At 47.9% G+C, this 24,199-nt stretch overlaps 1 protein-coding gene across 2 annotated transcripts; it reads right to left on the bottom strand.

Moving 5' to 3' along the window:
• Positions 1–3,582: 3,582 nt before the first annotated feature.
• MRPL11 (mitochondrial ribosomal protein L11) lies at positions 3,583–6,540 on the bottom strand. 2 transcript variants are annotated; one of them, XM_079707648.1, is made up of 5 exons: positions 6,373–6,540; positions 5,902–5,997; positions 5,299–5,392; positions 5,055–5,214; positions 3,583–3,863 (listed from the first exon to the last, which is right to left on the bottom strand). In XM_079707648.1, exons 1-5 carry the CDS (start codon positions 6,493–6,495, stop codon positions 3,758–3,760), a joined length of 579 nt encoding a protein of 192 aa, XP_079563774.1. In that variant the 5' UTR covers positions 6,496–6,540; the 3' UTR covers positions 3,583–3,757. The 2 variants fall into 2 exon arrangements, with proteins under 2 accessions (XP_079563774.1, XP_079563775.1); XM_079707649.1 differs by lacking the exon at positions 5,055–5,214.
• Positions 6,541–24,199: the final 17,659 nt, after the last annotated feature.

The raw sequence follows: 24,199 nt of genomic DNA, 5'->3' as shown, positions 1-24,199 counted from the left end.
GCCACATAGTACAGCCAAAAAAAAAAAAAAAAAGAAAGAAAAGAAAATGGACCCCAAAATGGAGACAATTCACCAAAGAATATAGATATATAGCAAATAAGCACATGAAAAGATTTTCAACAACCCTAGACATTATGGAAACACAAATTAAGACCACAACAAGATATCACAACCCACCTATTAAAACAACTAAAATACAACAACAACATCAAGTTCTGATGAGGCTGCAGAGAAACTGGGTCATTCATATATCGCTGGTGCAGTGTAAGTAATGTACAGTTACTCTGGAAAATAATTTTGCAGTTTCTTAAACAACTGAAAACACACTTACTATATGACCCAGCAATTGCACTCCTGGGCATTTATCCCAGAGGAATGAAAATTACATCTTTCAAGAATAACACCTTTATTTGTAATAGCCAAAAAGTGGAAACAACTAAATGCCCTTCAATAGATAAATGACTAAACAAATTGTGGTACATCCATACCTTGGAATACTATTCAGCAATAAAAAAGGAACAGACTATTAATACACACAACAACTTGGATGGGGACTTCCCTGGTGGCGTAGTGGTTGCGAGTCCGCCTGCCAATGCAGGGGACACGGGTTCGAGCCCTGGTCCAGGAAGATCCCACATGCCGTGGAGCAACTAAGCCCGCGCGTCACAACTACTGAGCCTGTGCTCTAAAGCCCACGAGCCACAACTACTGAAGCCCACGTGCCACAACTACTGAGGCCCGCCCGCCTAGAGTCCGTGCTCTGCAACAGGAGAGGCCACCACAATGAGAGGCCCATGCACCACAAGGAAGAGTAGCCCCCGCTTGCCACAGCTGGGGAGAGCCCACACGCAGCAGCGAGGACCCAACGCAGCCAAATATAAATAAATAAAATAGATAAATTTATTAAAAAAAAAACACTTGGATGGATCTCAAAGGCATTATACTGGGTGAGAAAAGAAAACAACCTCAAAAGGACATATACTGTATGAGTTCACTCATATAACATTCTAGAAATGAGGACAAAGACCTCCCTATAATAGAGGTAGAGAACAGAAAAGTGGTTGCCAGGGATTAGGATAGTAGGAGACAGGTGGGTGGGTGCAACTATAAAGGAGAGAAGGTAACCAAGATGGGAGCTGTGGGGATTAGGATGACCTAATCTTGGAAGTGACATGCCAGCACTTCTGTCAGTCTTGGTGACATAGACTAACCCCAGCACAATGTGGGGGAGTGTTAATTACTAGGAGGTAGGGTTTGAGAGCCATTTTGGAAGGTGGCTAGCACACCAACTAATTCTGTTACAAGAACATCTAAAACATAATAGGAAAAGGTGGAAAGGATGTAAAAAAAAAGATACATTGTGCTGACTCTAAACAAAGGAGAGATTGGTGTAGGTATATTTAATAGACACAATAGACTTTGATACAAAAAACATTACAAGCAAAGAGTAAATGGGAGATTAAAAGTATAGACAGTCTGTTTAGACAATTCTTTTAACTGTTACAGTGAAAGAAAACAGAGAAATGGGGCAGTGGCTAAAGGGAGATGCAAAGCAAGAGAATTGCTTGTCCTTGAATGATACTAGAGTATATGTGTGTGTGTGATTGTTGTTTTTGTTTTTTTGTTTTTGGGTTTTTTTTTGTTTGTTTGTTTTTGCTATTGAGTTGTATGAGTTCTTTATATACTATGGATATTAACTCCTTATCAGATATATGATTTATAAATCTTTTTCTCCTATTCTGTACATTGCCTTTTCATTTTGTTGATGGTTTCCTTTGCTGTGCAGCTTTTTAGTTTGATGTAGTCCCATTGTTTACTTTTGCTTTGTTGCCTTTGCTTTGGGGGTCAAATAAAAAAACTCACTGCCAAGACCAATGTCAAGGAGTCTGTTTTCTTCTAGGAGTTTTATGTTTTCAGGTCTTATGCTCAAGTCTTTAACCTATTTTGAGTTAATTTTTTTTTTTTTTTCTGGTACGCGGGCCTCTCACTGTTGTGGCCTCTCCCGTTGCGGAGCACAGGCTCCGGACGCGCAGGCTCAGCGGCCATGGCTCACGGGCACAGCCGCTCCGAGGCATGTGGGATCCTCCCGGACCGGGGCACGAACCTGTGTCCCCTGCATCGGCAGGCAGACTCTCAACCACTGCGCCACCAGGGAAGCCCTTGAGTTAATTTTTAAAGTTTCATTCTCTTGCATGTGGTTGTCCACTTTTCTCAACACCATTTATTGAAGGGTCTGTCCTTTCCCCATTGTATATTCTTGGCTCCTTTGTCATAAATTAACTGGCCATATATGCAGTTATTTCTTCAACCTTTTGAGATAAGCACTATTTTCTCTATCTTATAGATGATGGATCTAAAGCACAGAGTAGTTAAGTAACTTGCCCAAGACAACACAGCTAGGGAGAATGGAAATGAGTGTGGCCTCTGACTGATAACCAGCAAGAAATTGAGGCCCTCATGCAACTGCTCAGAAAGAATTAAATGCTGCCAACAACCACGTGAGTTTGAAAGTGGATCCTTCCCCAGTCAAGCCTCAGATGAGACCACAGCCCCAGATGACACCTTGATTGAAATTTTGGGAGACCCTGAAGCAGAGGACCAAATGATGTTCATCACGGGGTTGTGTGTATTTTTTTTTTAATGCAAACAACAAACCTACCCAACAGTTGAGGACTTGGTTAAATAATGGTCTACCCATAAGACAGAATACTAAGTAGCCATTAAAAATTGTTTTAGGAAGATGACTAATAATGAAAAAATGTTCTAAATAATTGCCAAGTTACAAGTAAAAGTAGAATACAACAGTATCTAGAGTATGACCCAAATTTGTTTTATTCTTAAAGTATTATATATAAACACAAAGAAAAAAAAACAAGTAGAAAAGATATATACCACAATATTGCCAGGAATCTCATCTAGGTGAGGGGATTACTTGAGGCTTTTCTTTTCTTGTAGGGTTTTTCCTATGCTTTCCAAATCTTCTCAGTGTAAAACCAAGTACCTAGCACATAACAGGTGCTTAGTAAATGTGAATCCCATTTTTCCCCCAACTCCTCCTCTCTTCTCTGAGAGGACAATAGTCCTTGATATTATGACTAATGGGAAAACAAAAGGCCAGGGCTTCCCAAGGACTTCTCCCACCATGGGCAGGTACCTACTGATGCTTTGCTTCTTCCATGGGTCTGTAGCCATAAACCCCACAATAATTCACATTGAGATACCACCTGACTCAGAGCCAGGGTCAGCTTAATAGAGGGGCCTGAAATAGCCCTTGGGATCCAGGGCACTCCATGTAGCAACCCTGCTTGGGGCTGTGACCTGAAGTCCCCAAAGAGTTCTGTTTCTGTTGAAATGGCAAGTCCCCAAGAGATAGGAGGCATTTCTGATGGAAGCAGAAACAACATCTGCTGCCTCTGTACACCCAAGTCCAGCAGCCATGCCCCCACCTACCTTGCCCTTTCTCTCACCCCTGGAAAATGGGAAAACACAGGATTTTCTGCTACCCCTGCCAATTCAGATCCTGGGCAGTCGCTCTGCTTGGATGAGGTCCCTTTCTCTGGGGTCCCAAGGCAGAAACTGAGAGTGGGTGACAAGAGATGTTTATTCACACTTGATCCTTTGCTATAACCACACGTGCAAAAATACATAATTTAAAGTCAGAAAAATATAATCAGGTTGATGTGACCTCCCTTCCTCCCCTCTGGCCCAGCCTTCCCAACTGGCTCCCTTCAAAATCCTGGAGGGTGGGGGACAGGGGTCACTTCTTGGCAGCTTCTGCCTGGGCTGCCAAATCTGCCTCTTTCTGAGCAGCCAGGAACAGGGCTCGCTCCTTCTGGAAAGCTGCCAGCTCTTCTGAACTGAGGCTGCAGGTACAGAAAAACAGATGGTAAGTGAAGGGCCAGTCACTGGTGGGGAGCTCACAGCACCATGTCACTGTCTCAGAACCCCTCTCCCCTCCTGGACGTCCCAGCCCCCATACCTTTGCTCATCTGTTTCCTCTGCCAGAATTGCCACCCCACTATCACCTCTGCCTTTTACTCCTTTCTTAAAGCCCTACTCATCTTTTGAGGACGAGTACAGCTACACCCTGGTCCAAATTAACCTGCCCTTCCTCTGCGCCCGAAAACGTTTTGTAAAATGAAGTCATCAGGTGGTGCATGCATATCTCTTTCAGAGCAAGGATCAGATTCACTCACTTCTGTACTCCCAATACAAGTAAAGATCTGAGCAAAGTAAAGTCTATCCCTGTTCCACGCTTAACCCCACTCCTCTTGGGAAACAACCAACCGTCAGCCTTTGCATGGGGTGTGACACCAGCAGGAAGAGGCCAGCGAAGGGTTGAGTGTTGCCCCTGCTGTCGTCTGGCCAGAGGCTCTCCCACCCTACATCTCACTTCAAGGAAACATTTTCTGAGGCCATCCGAAGCCCCATGAGGGGGGCCTGCTGCTGGCCTCAGGATCAAGTCTGAATTTGAGAACCAACTAGTCCCTGTTTGGCTCACGTCCTACTATGTCCCATTCTGCCTCTAGTATTATATACCCAGATCACACTGAACTTCTTTGCTCCATTCCTTCACCCTACATCCTTCACAGGGACTTTTCTACTTCTCGGAATGCTTGCCCCAGTCCTTGACCTCACTTCCCAGGGCTCTACTTAGATGTCAACTGCTCTGCAAAGCCTTCATTGACACACCGGGCAATCTACTCCCTGTTCTACAGATACGTGTAGTTCCTTTTATCAACACTGACCATCTGGCAGTATACTGCTCCATTTATGGATCTGCCTCCATCTCTGGACTCTGAGTTCCTTAGAAAGCAAGGTCAAGCATGGCTACCTCCTTCCTAGCTGCATCCAGTGTCCAGAACAATGCCTAACACATGATAGGTACTTAACAAGTATATTCCAAATGAATGAATAAGGCTCCCCACTCCCAAGAATCTAAGATCCATTAACTCAGAAGCTGACTCTCCCACTCAGTGGGCCCTCAGCTTTGTCCCAGAGTCAAGAACTTTCCAGGCCCTCCCCTCACACTGAGCTTCCCCCAGGAAACTCACTCCTTCACCACACGAATGCCCAGGGAACGGGCAGAACCAATGATGGAGCGGACAACAGAGGACAGGGGCACATCCTGCAGGGCGAAGGCGTCATCCTGAGCTTTGACACAGGCGATCTCATACACGTGCTTCAGTGTCACTAGGCCTGCCACCTCTTTCCCTGGGAGCAAGGAACAAATAGCCCTTCAGGTGTCACTGCTTCCTTCCAGAGCCCAGAAGCCCGGATGCCCACCCTGCCCCTTACCTGTGTGCCGGGCCCCCTTCTCAATCCCAGCAGCTGCCTTCAGGAAGTAGGAAACAGTGGGTTGGCCAATTTTGATTTCAAATGTCCTGTCAGGCTGAACGGAAAAAAGACACATGAGAATCTTTCTTCCCACCTCCCCCAACCCCTGCTGCCCCAGCCCAGGGAACTTCTAACTTCCTGTTCCCCCTTCCCTCAGCTCACCTTCTTTCCCCCCCCTTTTTTTTTTGGTTAGTTTCTGCTTTATAACAAAATGAATCAGTTATACATACACATGTGTTCCCATATCCCCCTTTCCCTTTAACTGACAACATAAACCACAAAAGAAACAAATCTGCAACAAACGTCCCTGTCACTTCTATTCCAGGTCCAACTCTGCTCTGGAAGCCCCAGCAAGTTGGAGGAACAAAGGAAAGATCTGCAATACGGCAGCGTGGGTTCAGGAAAGATATGGCCTGGTCTGCACTGTATAAATGGGGAAAGTGGGGCCGGGTAACAGGAAAACACTTGCCCCAAGTTATGAGCAGAGTAGCAACCCCAGGTGACCAGCTCCAGGGCCTGGGGAGAATGAGAAGAAAACTGGGGATCAGAGTCCCGACTTCTCACCTTCACAAAAATCTTCGTAGGCAGAGGAATGCCTTCTTTGATGTCCTTGGTCTTCTCGTTGAACTCCTTACAGAACTGGTTGATGGAAACGCCTCGCTGTGAGGGAGGCATAGGGGTCAGCGTGCGGAGGAAGGGACGGCTTCCTTTCCCCCGGAGGCTCCATCCATTCTCTCCTCCGTCTTCACTTCCCTAAGCTCCCATTCTCTTTCCTCTACCCAGATCCAACTACCATTTTATGTGCCAGATGATTCGTATGTTTCATGCCTCTCTATCTTTACAACAGCTCGTGGACGAAGAACAGAGAAAGCTGAACCTCGAAGAGGCTGTGTAACTAACCCAAGGACATACAACGTGTGGGCAGCAGAGCCGCGTTTTAAACCGAGACCGCCCTGGCCCAACCCGCACCCGCCACCCGCGTACTAGCCCCCACCCTCCGACGCCTCCCACGCCAGGTTCCTGCCGCGGCTGCACCTGACCCAGGACGGGGCCTAGTGGGGGCCCGGGCATGGCCTGGCCTGCCCGCACGATGGCCCGGATCACCCCGCCGGCCTCGGGCTTCCGGAGGGCCCGAGTGGCCCTGCTTAGCTTCGACATGAGGCGGAGTCCCCAGCCTTAGATCATCTCAGGTCCACAGCAAGAACTAAGGCTTCCGGCGCCGCCACCTTGGGTTAAAGGTCAACGGTCCTCACGTTAGGGTAAGGCAGATGAAGCCAACAAATAGCAGCGTTGATTCATCCTTCCGCTCTCCAATTAGTAAGGCAAGGAGGACGAGATGAAGCGGAAAAAACCTTTAACTTGCTACCTTAAGATTGAGGAAGGACCCGAATGTCTCAGATACACACGTTCCTCCTGGAGAGCACACAGGCAGTGCCTCAGACAGCTAAACTGGCAGGTAGCCCTTAATATCCGCACTGCATTGTGGGTATGGTAGTTTTGACCGCGTATGCGAATCCTACAGCTTGCTATGTCCTGGGGCGCCATCTGCTGGACATAGTGATAATCCCTGGGTTGGCAAATAGTTTAGCGCTCCTTTTCTGGAGTGGGGATCTCTTCACTTTCTGAGCCTGTATTCTTCACCTGTTGTTGAAAGGGAAGATGGTTGAGAGTACGGACCTTGGAAGTAAACTGCCGGGTTGCTTCTCTTGCTGGCTATGAACTTGATCAACTTATTTAATTTATGCTCAGTTTCCCCCTCTGTACAAAGAGGATTATAATAGGTAGTATCTACCCCTGGGATTGTTATGAGGCTTGAGTAAGCAAAGTGCTTTAGAACAATACCTGACACCTAGTCAGCACGTGCTCTTCACTGTACAATAAGGACAAAACATTGCAGGACTCTTGTGAGGCTTAAGAGGCCCAGAACGTAGTTGATACATCACCTGTGTCCAATAAAATCAGCCAGCATCTTATTATTATTGTTGTTATTATTATTATTTTTAGCATTTGCTACTTGCCAGGCACTGTGCTAAGGACATTATTATCTCATTTAATCCTCACAATGGCATGACGTATATTGTTTTATTATACCCCCTTTACAAATGAGAAATTGAGGCACAAAAAGAGGCCCTAAAACACCTACCCTGTATGTGACAGGGCTGGGAAAGAAATATGAGATTATCTGATTCTAGACCTTGTTCTGTTTACCACACATCTGTACTGCTGTAATCCCTGGTTAAATGATATAATCCATGTAAAATGATATGATCCATGTAAAACCACACTGTAAACTGTGAGACACATAAACTTTTTATTCTGCATTCGCATTGGACTCCCACTAAGTAAATGTGATCACTCTTGTCTCTGAAGTCTATCAAGTTCTTATAACGCTCAGCCTCATTAATTTTCTCAAGACTCTGGAACCAAGAAGGCTCTTTGGGGCTTCCCTGGTGGTGCAGTGGTTGAGAGGCTGCCTGCCGATGCAGGGGACGCGGGTTTGTGCCCCGGTCCTGGAGGATCCCACATGCCACGGAGCACCTGGGCCCGTGAGCCATGGCCACTGAGCCTGCGCGTCCGGAGGCTGTGTTCTGCAACGGGAGAGGCCACAACAGTGAGGGGCCAGCGTACCACAAAAAAAAAAAAAAAAAAAAAAAAAAGAAGGCTCTTTGATTTACTAGCTGTAAAACCTGGGGTACAGTAGTTAACTTCCCTGTGCTTCCGTTTCCTCACTAGTAAGATGGGGCTGAATATATACCTACCTCACAGGCAATTAGTTAATTCAGGTAAAGCACATAGAAGAGGGCCTGGCCCAGAGCAAGCCAAGCTGGGTAGTATTTATCTCTGGGTACCCCACATCACCCAACCTATATTTACAAATTTATTTACAAATAAAGAAATAAATCCTTCTTGAATGAAGGAATCAGGAAGCAAATGGGCATGACAGGTGCTCAGGGAGCAAAGAATGTGGCCCGGCACAAACTGGGCTCCATTGGGTGCAATTTCCACTTCCTGTCAATGAAAGGACAGTTTTGATTATTCCAGCTCTTACAGATTATAAGGAAGCAACTCCCTAGTCTGCGTGTGGATATGTGGGAGGCCAGACTGTTCAGTGGCGAAGATGAGCCCGGATGGGCGAGTGAGGACCCGATCTCACAGGCCTTGCCAGCCTGCTAAGGAGTGCGGGCTATACAGTAGGAAGCCACTGAAGAGTGTTAAGTACTTGCATCATATTTGCATTTTGAAAAGATGACCCTGGCTTGGATGTGTAGAGGGATTGGAGGAGAGCAGGGATTGGATGCAGAGAGACCAATTAGGTCAGGGCAGTAAGACGGTGCAGATATAATGGTAGCTTGGGACCAATCCAAGAGATACTTAGAATATAGAGTTTATTTTAGTCAACAAATGCCTGTGTAGTATGAAGTGTGTACATCTTTATGAAGAGTAGCTCATTTAAAAAAAAATAAATTTATTTATTTATTTTTGGCCGCGTTGGGTCTTCGTTGCTGCACGCGGTCTTTCTCTAGTTGCGGTGAACGGGGGCTGCTCTTCATTGCAGTGCGCGGGCTTCTCATTGCGGTGGCTTCTCTTGTTGTGGAACATGGGCTCTAGGTGCATGGGCTTCAGTAGTTGTGGCACACGGGCTCAGTAGTTGTGGCTCACGGGCTTAGTTGCTCTGCAGCATGTGGGATCTTCCCGGACCAGGGCTCGAACCTGTGTCCCCTGCATTGGCAGGCGGACTCAACCACCGTGCCACCAGCGAAGCCCCTCCCCTTTTCTTCTTGGCTCCCTCTGCCTGCCCCCACCTCAGGAAGGTGACTGTTATGGGATGAATTATCTCCCCCTGAAAGTAATATGTTGAAAGCCTAACCCCCACTACCTCAAAATGTGGCTGTATATGGAAATAGGGCCTTTAAAGGGGTGATTAAGTCAAAATGAGGCCTTAATCCAATCTGACTGATGTCCCTTAAGAAGAGGGAATTTGGACATGTAGAGAGACAGCAGGGATGCCTGTGCGGAGAAAAGACCATGTGAAGATGCAGGGAGAAGGGGGCCACCTGTAAGTCAAGGGGGGAGGCCTCAGGAGAAACCAGACCTGCTGACCCCTTGATCTTAAGCAGGGCTTATTTCAAACTAGGGTTGTGACCTATAAGTGGGTTATGAAATTGATTTAGTGAGTTCAACCAGCATTTTTAACAAAAAAGAACAAAACAGAAAATAGCAGAGTACATCACATGGAGTAAAGGTACGTATCATCTCATGGAACCTGTGTTTCCCTTGTGTGTGTGTTGGGCCACAATGAAAATGTATTTCTTTTTTTTTCTTTAATTTATTTATTTTAATTTATTTGTTTTTGGCTGCGCTGGGTCTTCGTAGCTGCACGGTCTTTCTCTAGCTGCAGTGAACGGGGGCTACTCTTCATTGCGGTGCGCAGTCTTCTCATTGCAGTGGCTTCTCTTGTTGCAGAGCATGTGCTCTAGGCACGCAGGCTTCAGTAGTTGTGGCACACAGGTTCAGCAGATGTGGCTCACAGGCTCTAGAGTGCAGGCTCGGTAGTTGTGGTACACAGGCTTAATTGCTCCGCGGCATGTGGGATCTTCCCGGACCAAGGCTCAAACCCGTGTCGCCTGCACTGGCGGGCAGATTCTTAACCACTGTGCCACCAGGGAAGCCCTTTTTTTTTTTTTTTTTAAAGTTAGTTGTAACACATTTTCTTTTTCTTGGCCTCGCTGTTCCCCTACCAGGGATCACACCCAGGCCCCGGCCAGTGGAAGCACAGAGTCCTAACCACTGGACCGTTAGAGAATTCCTGAAAATGTATTTCTTACATGCTCATGGCCAAAATATATAGAAAGTCATTGCAGTGGCCTGGGTGACCCTCAAAAATAATGTCGCACCTTGTTCGTGTTTCTGTTGCAAAATAAACTAAGGCATATTAAAATTTTTAAGAGTTTATTTGAGTATAATATCATTCAAATTGGGCAGCATCCAATCTAGCAGATAGAAGGGAGCTCAGAGGAGCAGTACAAAAGGAAGGACTTTATAGGCAGAAGGGAGCAGGAACAAGGAGGTTATAAGAGGCAAAAAAGTGGGTTGGTTATTGCAAGGTCACCTTCCTTTAGGGGATGGCAGGGATCTATCAGGGGTCTCACTAGTGCTGGTCAGGTGATTTCTGTTGACTGGTTTAAGATTCTGGGAGAGTGGATATTGTAATTAAGTCCGGTGATGTGAGACTTAGCATAAGTGACTCCACTTTGGGCCTGTTGTCTTGTTTTTCAAACAAGTCCAACGCCCAACCTAGCACCTGGCAGGTCTATGTGGTTAGGTCTTTGGGAAATACATGTGGGGCAAATGCAATGATCCTTGCATATATTACCTCCTCTACTTTGGTTCCAAGAAAGTAGGTTCTTGTCTCGTCACAGAAAGAATTCAGAGATGAGACACGGAGGCCAACAAAGCAAAGCGAGGATTTATTAAGCAATAGTACACTCTCAGGAGGGCGAGCAGGAGGCTCAGGTGAGCAGCTGCCCTGAGTTTCTTTGGCAAGCTGGTTATACGGGGTGTGAAAATCACTGGGCAGAATATTCATTGAGGGGGGAGGGGTTTTGGTTCATATTGCCTGAATTTCATCCCAGTTCCACCTTCCCAAGGGGAGGAGGGATTTTTACCCTTATTTGGTCTTGATTGGAAGTGTCATGGAGTCTTCATAGGTACTTCTTGGTGCAACACAGGTGTCATGGTGCGTGATGGGTACTTCTTATTTGCAAGGCTAATTTTATTGTAATGAGAGGATAGTGAGCAAAAGGTTACATTCAGATGCCGGAGATTCCTGCCTTTTACCACCTTTCTTTGTTGGCCTCTAGGACCCCTGGCATTCACAAGATGTATGGTTTCCTGGACCTGGCCTTTGCGCCCCTTTCTCTGTTCATATCTAGCTAACTGCCTGCTCGAATACTTCCATCTCTGTGACCCTAGTCTCAGCACCAAAATCTTTCACCTGGATGAGAACAGCCTCCAACAGGTGTCTGCTTCCACTTTGGCTCCTCTGCAGGGCCTCCTTCAGCAGCCAAAAGGGGTCTTTCTAAAGCTTGTCAGGTTTTGTCACCCCAAAGTCACCATGCCACTCACCTACTCCAGTGACTTCCCACTGGAACCCAATTGAAATCCTAATTCCTTATCTGCCCTATAAGGCCCTTCTCCTCCCTCCGTCCCTCATTCCACTCCAGCCACACCGGACCTCCCTGTTCTTTGTGATACTGTGATTTATGATGGGGAATATATACAATCGCCCCTCAGCATCCGCGGGGATTGGTTTCAGGCCCCCTCCACGCTACCTCACCCTCCGCTCCGCAGATACCAAAATCCAAGGATGTTCAAGTCTCTTATACAAAATGGCATAGTATGTGCATATAACGTACACACATCCTCCCATATACTTTAACTTATTTATAATACCTAATACAATGTAAATGCTATGTAAGTAGTTGTAAATACAATGTAAATGTTATGTAAATAGTTGCTGGTGCAAGGCTAATTTAAGTTTCGCTTTTTGGAACTTTTTGGAATTTCTAAAAAAAAATATTTTCAGTTCCAGATTCGATGAATCCGTAGATGTGGAATCCAGGTTAGTCTTTGTCCCTGTTCCTGGCACAGAGCTCCTAAAACCCTTGGAATTTCCTAAGTGATAAGAGCCATAAAGGTGAAAGGAGAGTCTTTTGTTATTCATAATAATCCCCTTTCAACAACTGGTGACTTTATGTTAATGAGGTGATTTTCTGAAAACCTCTAGGTAACCATAGGATGGAGACCGTTTGCCAGGTTTGGATTGGAACTTCAGACCCATCCCCCAACCTCTGACCTCTGGAGAGGGGAAAAGGGATAAAGAGTTGACTTAATCACTGATAGCCAATGATTTAATCAATCATGCCTACTTAATGAAGCCTCCATAAAAACCCAAAAAGACAGGGTTCTGAGTACTTCCTGTTGGCGAACGTGTGAAGCTGCTGGGAGGGTCTTGTCTCTGGAAACTCCATGGCCCATCCCCATACCTTGCCCTGTGCAATCTCTTCCTTCTGGCTGTTCATTTGTACCCTTTGAAATATTCTTTGTAATAAACTACAATCGTATAAGTAAATTGTTTTCCTGAGTTCTGTGAGCAGTTTTAGCAAATGATGGAACCCAAGGAGTAGGTTGTGGAAACTTTTTATTTTTATTTTTTAAAGGGTTTTTTTTTGAATTTTATTTTTTTATACAGCAGGTTCTTATTAGTCATCTATTTTATACATATTAGTGTATACACGTCAATCCCAATCTCCCAATTCATCACACCACCCCCCACCCCCCGCTGCTTTCCCGCCTTGGTGTCCATATGTTTATTCTCTACATCTGTGTCTCAATTTCTGCCCTGCGCACCAGTTCATCTGTACCATATTTCTAGGTTCCACATATATGCGTTAATATAAGATATCTGTTTTTCTCCTTCTGACTTACTTCACTCTGTATGACAGTCTCTAGATCCATCCACGTCTCTACAAATGACCCAATTTCATTCCTTTTTACGGCTGAGTAATATTCCATTGTGTATATGTACCACATCTTCTTTATCCATTCATCTGTCAATGGGCATTTAGGTTGCTTCCATGACCTGGCTATTGTAAATAGTGCTGCAATGAACATTGGGGTGCATGTATCTTTTTGAATTATGGTTTTCTCTGGGTATATGCCCAGCAGTGGGATTGCTGGGTCATATGGTAATTCTATGTTTAGTTTTTTTTTTTTTTTTTTTTTTGCGGTACAGGAGCCTCTCACTGTTGTGACCTCTCCCGTTGCGGAGCACAGGCTCTGGATGCGCAGGCTCAGCGGCCATGGCTCACGGGCCCAGCCGCTCCGCGGCATGTGGGATCTTCCTGGACCGGGGCACGAACCCGCATCCCCTGCAGGCGGACTCTCAACCACTGCACCACCAGGGAAGCCCTATGTTTAGTTTTTTAAGGAACCTCCATACTGTTCTCCATAGTGGCTGTATCAATTTCCATTCCCACCAACAGTGCAAGAGGGTTCCCTTTTCTCCACACCCTCTCCAGCATTTGTTGTTTGTGGATTTTCTGATGATGCCCATTCTAACTGGTGTGAGGTGATACCCCATTGTAGTTTTGATTTGCATTTCTCTAATGATTAGTGATGTTGAGCAGCTTTTCATGTGCTTCTTGGCCATCTGTATGTCTTCTTTGGAGAAATGTCTGCTTAGGTCTTCTGCCCATTTTTGGATTGCGTTGTTTATTTTTTTGTTTTTTAAAGTGAGGGTAGGACTTCCATGGTGGCACAGTGGTGAAGAATCTGCCTGCCAATGCAGGGGACATGGGTTTGATCCCTGGTCTGGGAAGATCTCACATGCCGCGGAGCAACTAAGCCACAACTACTGAGCCCATGTGCTGCAACTACTGAAGCCGGCATGCCTAGAGCCTGTGCTCCAGGAACAAGAGAAGCCACTGTAATGAGAAGCCCACGCACCACAACGAAGAGTACCCCCACTCACCCCAACTAGAGAAAGGCTGCACACAGCAACGAAGACCCAACGCAGCCAAAAATAAAAATAAATTTAAAAAAAATAATAAATAAATAATAAAGTGGGGAGCTTCCCTGGTGGTGCAGTGGTTGAGAGTCCGCCTGCCGATGCAGGGGACGCGGGTTCGTGCCCTGGTCCGGGAAGATCCCACATGCCGCGGAGCGGCTGGGCCCGTGAGCCATGGCCACTGAGCCTGCGTGTCCGGAGCCTGTACTCCGCAACGGGAGAGGCCACAACAGTGAGAGGCCCGCGTGCCGCAAAAAAAAAATAAAATAAAATAAAGTGGGGGCAGTCTTCCCTGGTGGCGCAATGGTTAAGAATCCTCCTGCCAATACAGGGGACATGGTTTGAGCCCTGGTCCGGGAAGATCCCACATGCCACGGAGCAACTAAGCCCATGTGCCACAACTACTGAGCCTGTGTTCTGGAGCCTGTGAGCCACAACTACTGAGCCCACGTGCCACAGCTGAAGCCTGCATGCCCATGCTCCACAACAAAGAGAAGCCACCGCAGTGAGAAGCCCGAGCACCACAATGAAGAGCAGCCCCCGCTTGCCACAACTAGAGAAAGCCCGCGCAGCAACAAAGGCCCAATGCAGCCAAAAATAAATAAATTTATTTTTAAAAAAGATAGATTAAATGTAGTCAAGTTAAAATGAAAAAAAATTAAAAAAAAAAAAACACTCTGCGCTCCCAGTGCAGGGGGCACGGGTTCGATCCCTGGTCAGGGAACTAAGACCCTGCATACTGCGTGGTGTGGCCAAAAAAAAACAAAACAGTGGGGGCACTCTTTTTGCCCTGGGGTCCTTAACTTGTGGGGTCTGACACTATCTTAAGATAGATAGAATGGAGTTAAATTGTAAGACACCCAGTATGTTTCTGCCAGGGGTTAGAATGGATTGAGTGTCAGTAAAGAAGAAACACAGGAGGAATTTTCCTTATACTCATCCTCAAACCCAGCAAGCCCATTCTGCCTCAGGGCTTCACACACACTATTACTTCTGCTTTGAAGGCTCCTCCCTAGACTGGGTCTTTATCCTTCTGACCTCAAGTCTAATGCTACCTCCTCAAAGAGGCCATCCCTAGCTGTCCTAGCCATTAAAATACTATTGAGGAGGAATATTTAGTAACATAGAAACACACATGATATTATGTTAAGTACTCAAAGCAAATACATATTGTGTATATAGGGTGTAATTACAATTGTGTGTGTTTGTGTGTGTGTGTACACACTTATAAGAAAGATTGGGGCTTCCCTGGTGGCAGGGTGGTTGAGAGTCCACCTGCCGATGCAGGGGACGCGGGTTCGTGCCCCAGTCCAGGAAGATCCCACATGCCGCGGAGCGGCTGGGCCCGTGAGCCATGACTGCTGAACCTGCGCGTCCGGAGCCTGTGCTCCGCAACGGGAGAGGCCACAACAGTGAGAGGCCCGCGTACCGCAAAAAAAAAAAAAAAAAAAAAAGAAAGAAAGACTGGAAGGGATATACACCCAAATGGTAACAGTGGTTATGGGTAATACATTTGAGAATGATTTTTTTCTTATTTCAATTTTTCTGTACATTAAAAATGCCCTACCTCAAATATGTAACACTTCTATCATCAGAAGCTCCCCATCACCCAGAAGGTAAAATTCTAGTTTTTTAGCTTGCCTCCTAAGGATTGCTAGACCTTAGGTTGAACCCACCTTCCTTTGCCCCTCCCCTTTGCACTTCACCACACCTAACTGCTTTTGGTAGTGGACACATTTAGGTACAATCCATGACCTGGATGTTCCCCCATTCTCTGAAAATGCACCTCCAATCCATGGGGTTGGACCCAGCAACTTTTTTTTTTTTCAGATCTTTTATAAATTTATTTATTTATTTATTTTTGGCTGTGTTGGGTCTTCGTTTCTGCGCGAGGGCTTTCTCCAGTTGTGGCAAGAGGGGGCCACTCTTCATCGTGGTGCGCGGGCCTCTCACTGTCACAGCCTCTCCCGTTGCAGAGCACAGGCTCCAGACGCGCAGGCTCAGTAGTTGTGGCTCACGGGCTCAGTTGCTCTGCGGCATGTGGGATCCTCCCAGACCAGGGCTCAAACCCGTGTCCCCTGCATTGGCAGGCAGATTCCTAACCACTGTGCCACCAGGGAAGCCCCCCAGCAACTATTTTTATATGACGTGATCCTGCCTATCTGTATTTGACTGGCCAGGAGTGAGCATCTCCCCCAAGCTGGGCCAGAGTTCCTCCCCTTGTAATTTTTCATCAAAAATTAGAAATTCTATTCTCAATGTGGACTAGCTTCTTGAAAGGAGAAGATATCAAAACTTGGGAGATGTGGAGCAGCCACTTCCTACCTCAGAACAAGTATGTTGGTCTGCAGGGAGGGAGGAGTGATGCCAACATACAGAGAGATAAAGAGACAAAAAGTGGGGAGAGACGATTCCTTTCAGGTTCCCGCTGTCTGTTGCCACTCCTCAGGAAGAAATGCATTCAGGTTTCTAAGGGTGTCTGTCAAGGTTCTTAATTTCAAGTACAGAAGCCAATTCTGGACAACCTAAGCAGGAAGAAAATTTATGAAGGAAACTCAGTAACTCACAGGATCTCCAGGCTGTTCAGGGAACTAGGCACAGTAGCTAGGCAAGTGGGAACACACCCAAAATCGTGACACAGAACTGGTCCTAAGAATACACCACTGCCCACGCTGGGCATAGCATCTTCACCACTGGCACCGCTGGCAGAGGGCTGCAGACTCTGCCGTTGGAACTACTTTTACTGCTACTTCTGAAATTGGACATAGCCACTGTCTCCTCCACATCTGCTTCTTTAGGAAATAGCCTCTGATTCAGTCTGAAGCAGATGCCTCTGCCTGGAAGAATCTAAGACATGTGTCTGCGCCCTAGATGCAAGGGATGCTGAGAAAGGGAATACCTGGCATTTTCAACCTTTATAGTTGGAACTAGTCTCTGTTTCATCAAGTTGGGTTCACACAGACACACACACACACGGGAAAAGGTTTCAGATTATGGACAGCCAAAAATATATCAAATGTCTATCACACTAGGATTCTGTAATATCTTGCTGCATCTAATTATGGAATCTCTCCTCTTTTTTTTCCTCCATATACAACCCATAAATAATACAGAAATTGGTGCCAGGAGTGGGGTTTGAAAGTAACAGTCATAAAAACTATGGAACTGGGCTTCCCTGGTGGTGCAGTTGTTGACAGTCCGCCTGCCGATGCATGGGACACGGGTTCGTGCCCCGGTCCGGGAAGATCCCATGTGACGCCAAGCGGCTGGGCCCGTGAGCCGTGGCCGCTGAGCCTGCACGTCCAGAGCCTGTGCTCCGCAATGGGAGAGGCCACAACAGTGAGAGGCCCACGTACCGCAAAAAAAAAAAACCCAAAAAAACCCCCAAAAAAACAACTATGAAACTGTCCAAATACAGTAGAGGCCGAGTTGTAAGTAGGGATAATTTTCATGACCTAGGATGGACGTGGCAGTTCTTGTATCCAGTGGCAAGGCAGTTAGTTCAATTATCCCCCAGTGTCTCTTGAGACTTAGGTCAGGTGCCCACCAAGGGTGAAGCTTTGGCATAGCAAAACCAGTTTTCCATGATTCTCCAACCCTACAGCAGAAAAAGGCTATCTCCGAGTCTCCATTCCAAATTCCCAAGAGACATAATGTGATTGGCCCAGCCTGGGTCACGTTGGCACCCCTACTCCCTTTAGCTGTGGCCAGGGAATGATATCACAAAGATAAACATGATTGCTGGGGATGCACCACTGGGGATTAGGGAGAAGTAGGTTCATTGGTGTGACCCAAAGCAAGTACTTAATAACACTGTTGATCAGTGGGTAAATAAATGAATAAATCAAGCTATGAACATTTGAAGCTCTAGGGGCCCTTCTTATCCCCTCCCATAGTTTTCCGTCTGTCTGTGCACCTGCTCTCACTGGCTTCCTCAGCTCCTCTTCACTCACTCTGGCCATGGCTATCACAGCCTCACCAGCCTCCTCTACATCTCGACTTTTCAGCTGGAACAACTCCCTACCCATTCAAATTGCAGAATGTGAGGGTTTGATTGAACCAACTCTTCTTTTTTCTTTCTTTTTTAAAATAAATTTATTTATTTTATTTTATTCATTTTTGGCTGTGTTGGGTCTTATTTGCTGTGCGCAGGTTTTTCTCTAGTTGCAGCGAGCGGGGGCTACTGTTCGTTATGGTGCGTGGGCCTCTCACTGTGGTGGCTTCTCTCGTTGTGGAGCACAGGCTCTGGGTGTGTGGGCTTCAGTAGTTGTGGCTCACGGGCTCTAGAGCGCAGGCTCAGTAGTTGTGGCGCATCGGCTCAGTTGCTCCGCGGCATGTGGAATCTTCCTGGATCAGGGCTCAAACCCGTGTTCCCTACAATGGCAGGCGGATTCTTAACCACTGCGCCACCAGGGACGCCCCCGAACCAACTCATCTTATTTTTAACATTTTTATTATAAAATACAATAAACAAACCAAAAGCTCATACAACATAAATGTACAGCTTAACAAACATTAAACGAGCACTCAGGTGAGTGCCACTCTGTCAAGACACCAAACAGCAACCTGGACAAGCACCCCAGACAGCACCCTGGAGCGCCCGCTGTTCTCCTTCCAGCCTGATTTTCATGGTGTTAACTTCCTTGCCTTTCTAATTAGTTTTACCACCAAAGTAAGCATCTTGAACTGACATAGCTTAGCTTGGACTATTTTTGAGATTTACATCAATATAATTATAGAGTATTACTGTATAATTAATATAACCAATATAATTATATAATTATAGAGTATGAATTCTGCTGTTTAGCTTCTTTTGCTCAATGTTATTATTATTTTTTTGCTTGTTTTGTTTTGTTCTATTTTGTTCTTTTTTAGTAAAAGCTATATTGAGATATAATTCACATATCATACAATTCACCAATTTAAAGTGTACAGCTTAGTGGTTTTGGGTATGTTCACGGATACATGTAACCATCACCACAGTCAATTTTGGAACATTTTCATTACCTCAAAGAGAGACTCATACACTTTAGCTATCAGCCCTCATTCCACCATCCCTCCCTGGCTAAATAAGCACGAATCCACTTTCTGTCTATAGATTTTCCTATTCTGATATTTCTTATAAATGAAATCATACAATATGCAGTGTTTTATGACTGACTTCTTTCACTTAGCATAATGTTTTCAAGGTTGTAGCATATATCAGTACTTTGTTCCTTTTTATGGCTGAATAATATTCCATTGTATAGATGTACTACATTTTGTTTATCCATTCAACAATTGATGAACACTTGGGTTGTCCACGTTTTTGCTATTATGAATAATGCTCCCATAAATATGTGTGTAAAAATTTTTGTGTGGGCATATGTTTTCATTTCTCTTGGGCCTATCCCTAGGAGTGGAATTGCTGGGTCACATGGTAACTATGTTTAACTGTCGGAAGCAATGCTGGACTATTCTCCCAAGTGGCTGCAGCATTTTACAATCCCACGATCAGTGTGTGAGGGTGCCGATTTCCCCACATCCTGACACCTGCTTGTTTTTTTTCCTAGTCTATGTGTCATCCTTTCCTGTTGGAAACTGAAGATTTTAGATAATATATTGTGGCACCTTGGAATTTGCCACCCCCAAGGGCTTACTATTGTTATTTGCTTGTTTAGTGACTGGGTAGATTATTTTAGTAAAGTCCATCCCCCTTTCCCACAGCCTGAGTTTGAAGCCTCTGTCCCTTGGTCCTCAGTCTGCATGCCCGCCCACAGTCACCTGGGATGACAGTGATTTGGGCAGAGCTCTCCTTGACTGACTCTTTCCCTGACCACACCCAGCTGTTAAACTCCACTCATTGCCAGCTGAGTTCTCTATTGTTTTCAACAATGTCCTAGAACATAAATTTTTCCACAAGCTGATCCAATCAAGTTTGGACTCTGAAGGAATAGGGTTTGGATCCCTAAATCTATCTGAGGGGTCTGTCTTTTCCCAGCCCCATGCTTCTATCTACAACAAGGCCTCAAAGGCACAGCTCAGCATCTTAGCTCTTCCTCATCCATTCCTCTGCAAATCTCTTAGCCCAGAAAGCGTTTGTTGTTGGTTGGTTTGTTTCTTTGTTTTCAACATCCTTTCTCAACTAGATGCACAAATACTCTTCCAATCTGTTTATGCCAGCCCCTATCTCTGGGCACTTGAACCCAAGAATTGAAGAAATACAGGCTGTATCTTGTTCCTTTCTTTGTCCCCTTTCTAAAAAGCAATAGGGTTGGGACTTCCCTGGTGGAGCAGTGGTTAAGAATCCGCCTGCCAATGCAGAGGACACGGGTTTGAGCCCTGGTTCGGGAAGATCCCACATGCCACGGAGCAACTAAGCTGGTGCGCCACAACTACTGAGCCTGTGCTCTAGAGCCCACGTACCACAACTACTGAGCCCGCATGCTGCAACTACTGAAGCCCGCACACCTAGAGCCCGTGCTTTGCAACAAGAGAAGCCACCACAATGAGAAGCCCGCACACCGCAGCAAAGAGTAGCCCCCGCTCGCCTAAGACCCAACGCAGCCAAAAAAAAGAAGCAATAGGGTCAAGATCTAGATTGAAGAGAGAAGGGAGGGGCTGAACAAAAAGGTTTTCAAAACAATACTGCACATTTTTATCCCAGTTCAGGAAGGTACTATTATTATTCCATTTTATAAATACAGGAAGTGACGCCTAGAGAGATTACGAAGCTGGAGTTCTTTTTTTTTTTTTTTTTTAACATTTATTTATTTATTTGGCTGCACCGGGTCTTAGTTGTGGCACGCAGGATCTTTTAGTTGCGGCATGTGGGATCTGGTTCCCTGACCAGGGATCAAACCCAGGCTCCCCTGCATTGGGAGTGCGGAGCCTTCACCACTGGACCACCAGGGAAGTCCCAAAGCTGGAGTTCTTAGGACAGAGCATGGGCCTTAGAGCCAGAAGCCAAGGCTGGGACTTGAGAATCTGTGTCTGTTGGTGGTGTTCCAACTCACCCTTCCTCTCCCTGACCTGGACAATGCTTCAATCAGGCTCATCACATGCTCCCAGAGGTCCCTCCTGGTCTGGCTGTACCCACTATGCAGCTCCAAGCCCAGTCCTCTACCACAGGCGAAATCTCTGCCTCCTGGGACAAAGCCTTGGAACCTCTTGTAGCCCTTCCTGCAGTCTGGTGTCAGGTCGTAGCACGGGGGCTCTGGTCAAACGTCAGTTCCATACTTTCCTGGCTGTGTGACCTGGCTGCCCACCCCCACCCCAGCCTCACTTTTCTCATCTGTAAACTGGGAATTCTAATAGTAATTCAGTACATGTTCACAGAGGGCCTGCTCTGGCAGAAAATGTGCTGGAAGCTGGGAGTGCAAAGGGGAGTAAGACTGTCACAGTGTCCCTGTGTCCTATTATGGCTGTGCATACCTGGCATGCAGGTGGGCATACTGTAGGCAGTCAGGTATGGAAGCTACCCTGTGGTACAGGATTTGTATGACCTGCTGCCGGCAGCTCAGCAGTCTAGCCTGCCCTGTGGTGGCCTCTCAGGGAGTTTCTCTTTGATTAATGACTGCTTTTGTCCTCAAAGGGTGTGCTGTCAGCTGCTTTCTTGTTTCATCTGGCTGCTGGGGCCCCAGAACAGTTGGCAAAGCAGTTGGTATCTTGGACTATTTTTAGGTGGCAGAGTTAGTGGGGTGTGTGGATGTGGTGAGGCCCAGGAGGAGTCTTGGAGACTGGCAGCTTCATAAGCAACAAGCTGGGGAGACAGAGGGGAAGTGTGCCCCCTCTCAGGAATGTGTGGGCAAAGTTTCACTTATCCTTCTTGATTGGGGCCAAAGGTGCCCTCCTCTGTGCAGCCTTCCTTGATTTCCTCAATAAAGCATGCACTCCAAAGATGCAAATTAAAGGTCCACCTTCTGGGCTTCCCCCAGCTCTTGGTTATAGTTCCAAACAGACCAAGAGATAATGAGCTCTAGGGATCTTATCTGATGCATCTCTGGGTCTCTCTGGCTCTGCACCTCTGAGTGCTGTCCAGCCTTCCCAAGTCGTAACAACAAGGTATAGAAGTTAGGAGTCCAGACTTTGGAGTCACATAGCTGAGTTCCACTCTTGGGCCCTTTCTAGGAAAGTAACCACGACCAAGTCAGGTTCCTAAATCTCTGTTTTCTCATCTGTAAAATGGGTGATTATAGTCTCCCAAGAATTAAAGGGCTTACTTTGTTCAAAGCACAGCACATAGCACCTGGCACAGACTGACAGACGAGATCTCTTGCAAGCCCAGGACCGGAGGGGACTGCAAACCCCCAAAGGTCTCCATCCCCTTTGCGGCATCTCAGGTAGTGTGTGCAAGCTGGCGGGAGAGAGGGAGGTGTTCCTAGACACCTGGGGGGCCCAGAGTCAGCCGGAGGTTGCACAGCGAGAAAGCAGCCGAGCTTGGTGGGGGAAGACAGGTCTGCTACTGGAGTCAAACGCGGCGGCTTTCCTCTCCTTCCTGCTGACGCACACCCCCTCCTCCGCCTCCTCTAGTATTTTCCTTCTCTCTCTCTCCTTCCCGCCCCTGCCTCTCTCCTCTAATTCCGCGGCTTCCCCATCTGGGAGGCGAGTTCTCGGGCAGGAGGTGGAGAGTCCCTGGCCTAAGGTGGGGAAAGGGGCCTCCAGCCCAGTGGGAAGGTCCTAGACCGCGGTGGGGGAGGGGGCGCCAGGGTCTCAAGGAGAACCCGGGAGTCCCCAGAAATGAGGGCGGGGTCAGGGGAGCCCGAACTGGGGGAGGGATCTCGTAGACTACCTGAGAGTCCCAGAGCTGGCGAAGTTGGGCGGGGGCGTTCCTAAAATAGAGTGGTGGGCGGGGCTTCCAAGGGCCCGAAGGCGGGGCCCTATAAGGGGCGTGGTCTCCTGAGAAAGGGCGGGGCTCCGCCGACTGGGGAAGAGCTTCGCCGCAAGGGGCGGAGTCTTGAGTGGGGCGGGGCTTCCACGGGGCGGGGCATAAGGACAGGGGGCGGAGCGTGGCTGTTGGCGCCCGTACCCCTCCCCCGGCTCCGGGTGTCTCCGTGACGAGGCAGCGCGGAGCCGCCGCGGACCGGGCCCATCCCGCCGCAGCAGCCCCAGGGCCGAGCAGGAGCGAGGCGCGGAGGGAGAGGCGCCGAGCGGGGGCCGGAGCGCGGCCAGGTGAGGCCGCCGGGGCGGAGGGGGCGGGGGCTTCGCCAGGCGGGCCCCAGCGGACGCTGGGGGCGTGTTTGAGTGTCTGGATGGCAGGGGTACTTGGTCTGAGGGCGGGCGCCTGTGGCTCTTTGCGCGATCGCGCCTGCTGTGGCGGGTCGAGGGTGGACTCTGCGCCCGTCCGGGCACTGCCCGCGGGGCGCAGGTTGTGCTGGACTGTGTGTGTGAGCGCGCGTGTTTGTGTGGAGGGGCCGCCGGGTGTGTATCTGCGTATGCGCTGGGCTGTCATTGTGCCTGCCCCGGGCGCGGGGCGCCGGCCTGCCCCGGCGCAGTCCCTCCTGCGCTGGGATATTTTCCAAACAGGCTTCCTGCGGGGACCGGCTCTGCTGCAGCCCGAGCGGGAGGGGGGAGCGCCGCCCCCACAGGCCTCCAGAGACCCGGGCGGCCCGGGGACTGCAGACTGACACCTGAGGGAGGGAGGGGGGTGCACCGGGGAGGGGTCCAGAGGCCTGGCCGCAGGGCGAGGACAAGATGGGGAGACTGGGGCAGATGGATGGGGAGGTAGAGGTGGCCAGACAGGCGGAGATAGGGAGGAGCGTGGGTAGAGAGATGGCGAAAAGGACAGCGGCGGGGACAGAGAGTCACTGAGAAAACAGACAGACAGACAGAGGCCTAGACCGGCAAAGGGGCAGAAAGATTAAGATGGACAGGTAGATTCCAAAAACCTGACAGAAGTGTTACTCAGGGGTCCCGGGGCTGAGAGCCAAACCTAGGAACGGAGTGAAGGATGAGCAGTAAGGGCCCCCAACTCCTGGGGTGACTTTCTTCCAAGCACGTCCCAGACTGAGGTCCTGGCCAAAAAGAAGCTTCTGGCCACCCCAGGTTGGTCCATCCCTCTGCCCCTGCCAAATATTCTGACCCTCTGTGCAGCCCCACCCTCTTGGTTCCATCCCATCCATCTACCTTCCCTGGTATCCCAGCAACCCTGTCAGTTTAGGGGAGGCAGAAGTGAAGTGGTTGCCATAGCAACAGAGTGGGTGAAAGGTCACTCTGTTGTTAGCCTAGGTGGCCTGCAGCAGGCTGGAGCTGGCATTGAGGGGGCTGGGATGGGAGGCTGCAAAGCTCTTTTTCTCCTCTCCCACTCTGCCCAGA

The sequence above is a fragment of the Hyperoodon ampullatus genome, assembly GCF_949752795.1.
Source record: "Hyperoodon ampullatus genome assembly, chromosome: 7".
Taxonomy (NCBI): Eukaryota; Metazoa; Chordata; class Mammalia; order Artiodactyla; family Ziphiidae; genus Hyperoodon; species Hyperoodon ampullatus.
Note: the sequence above shows the minus strand (reverse complement) of the source record. Positions and strands in the feature narration are given on the sequence as shown.

Coding starts and splice junctions, on each gene's coding strand:
- MRPL11 (XM_079707648.1), bottom strand. CDS start 6,495: ATGTCGAAGCTAAGCAGGGCCACTCGGGCCCTCCGGAAGCCCGAGGCC. Junction 5,998..6,372: donor TAGGCCCCGTCCTGGGTCAG/GTGCAGCCGCGG, acceptor CCTCCCTCACAG/CGAGGCGTTTCCATCAACCA. Junction 5,215..5,298: donor GAAGGGGGCCCGGCACACAG/GTAAGGGGCAGG, acceptor CCTTGCTCCCAG/GGAAAGAGGTGGCAGGCCTA.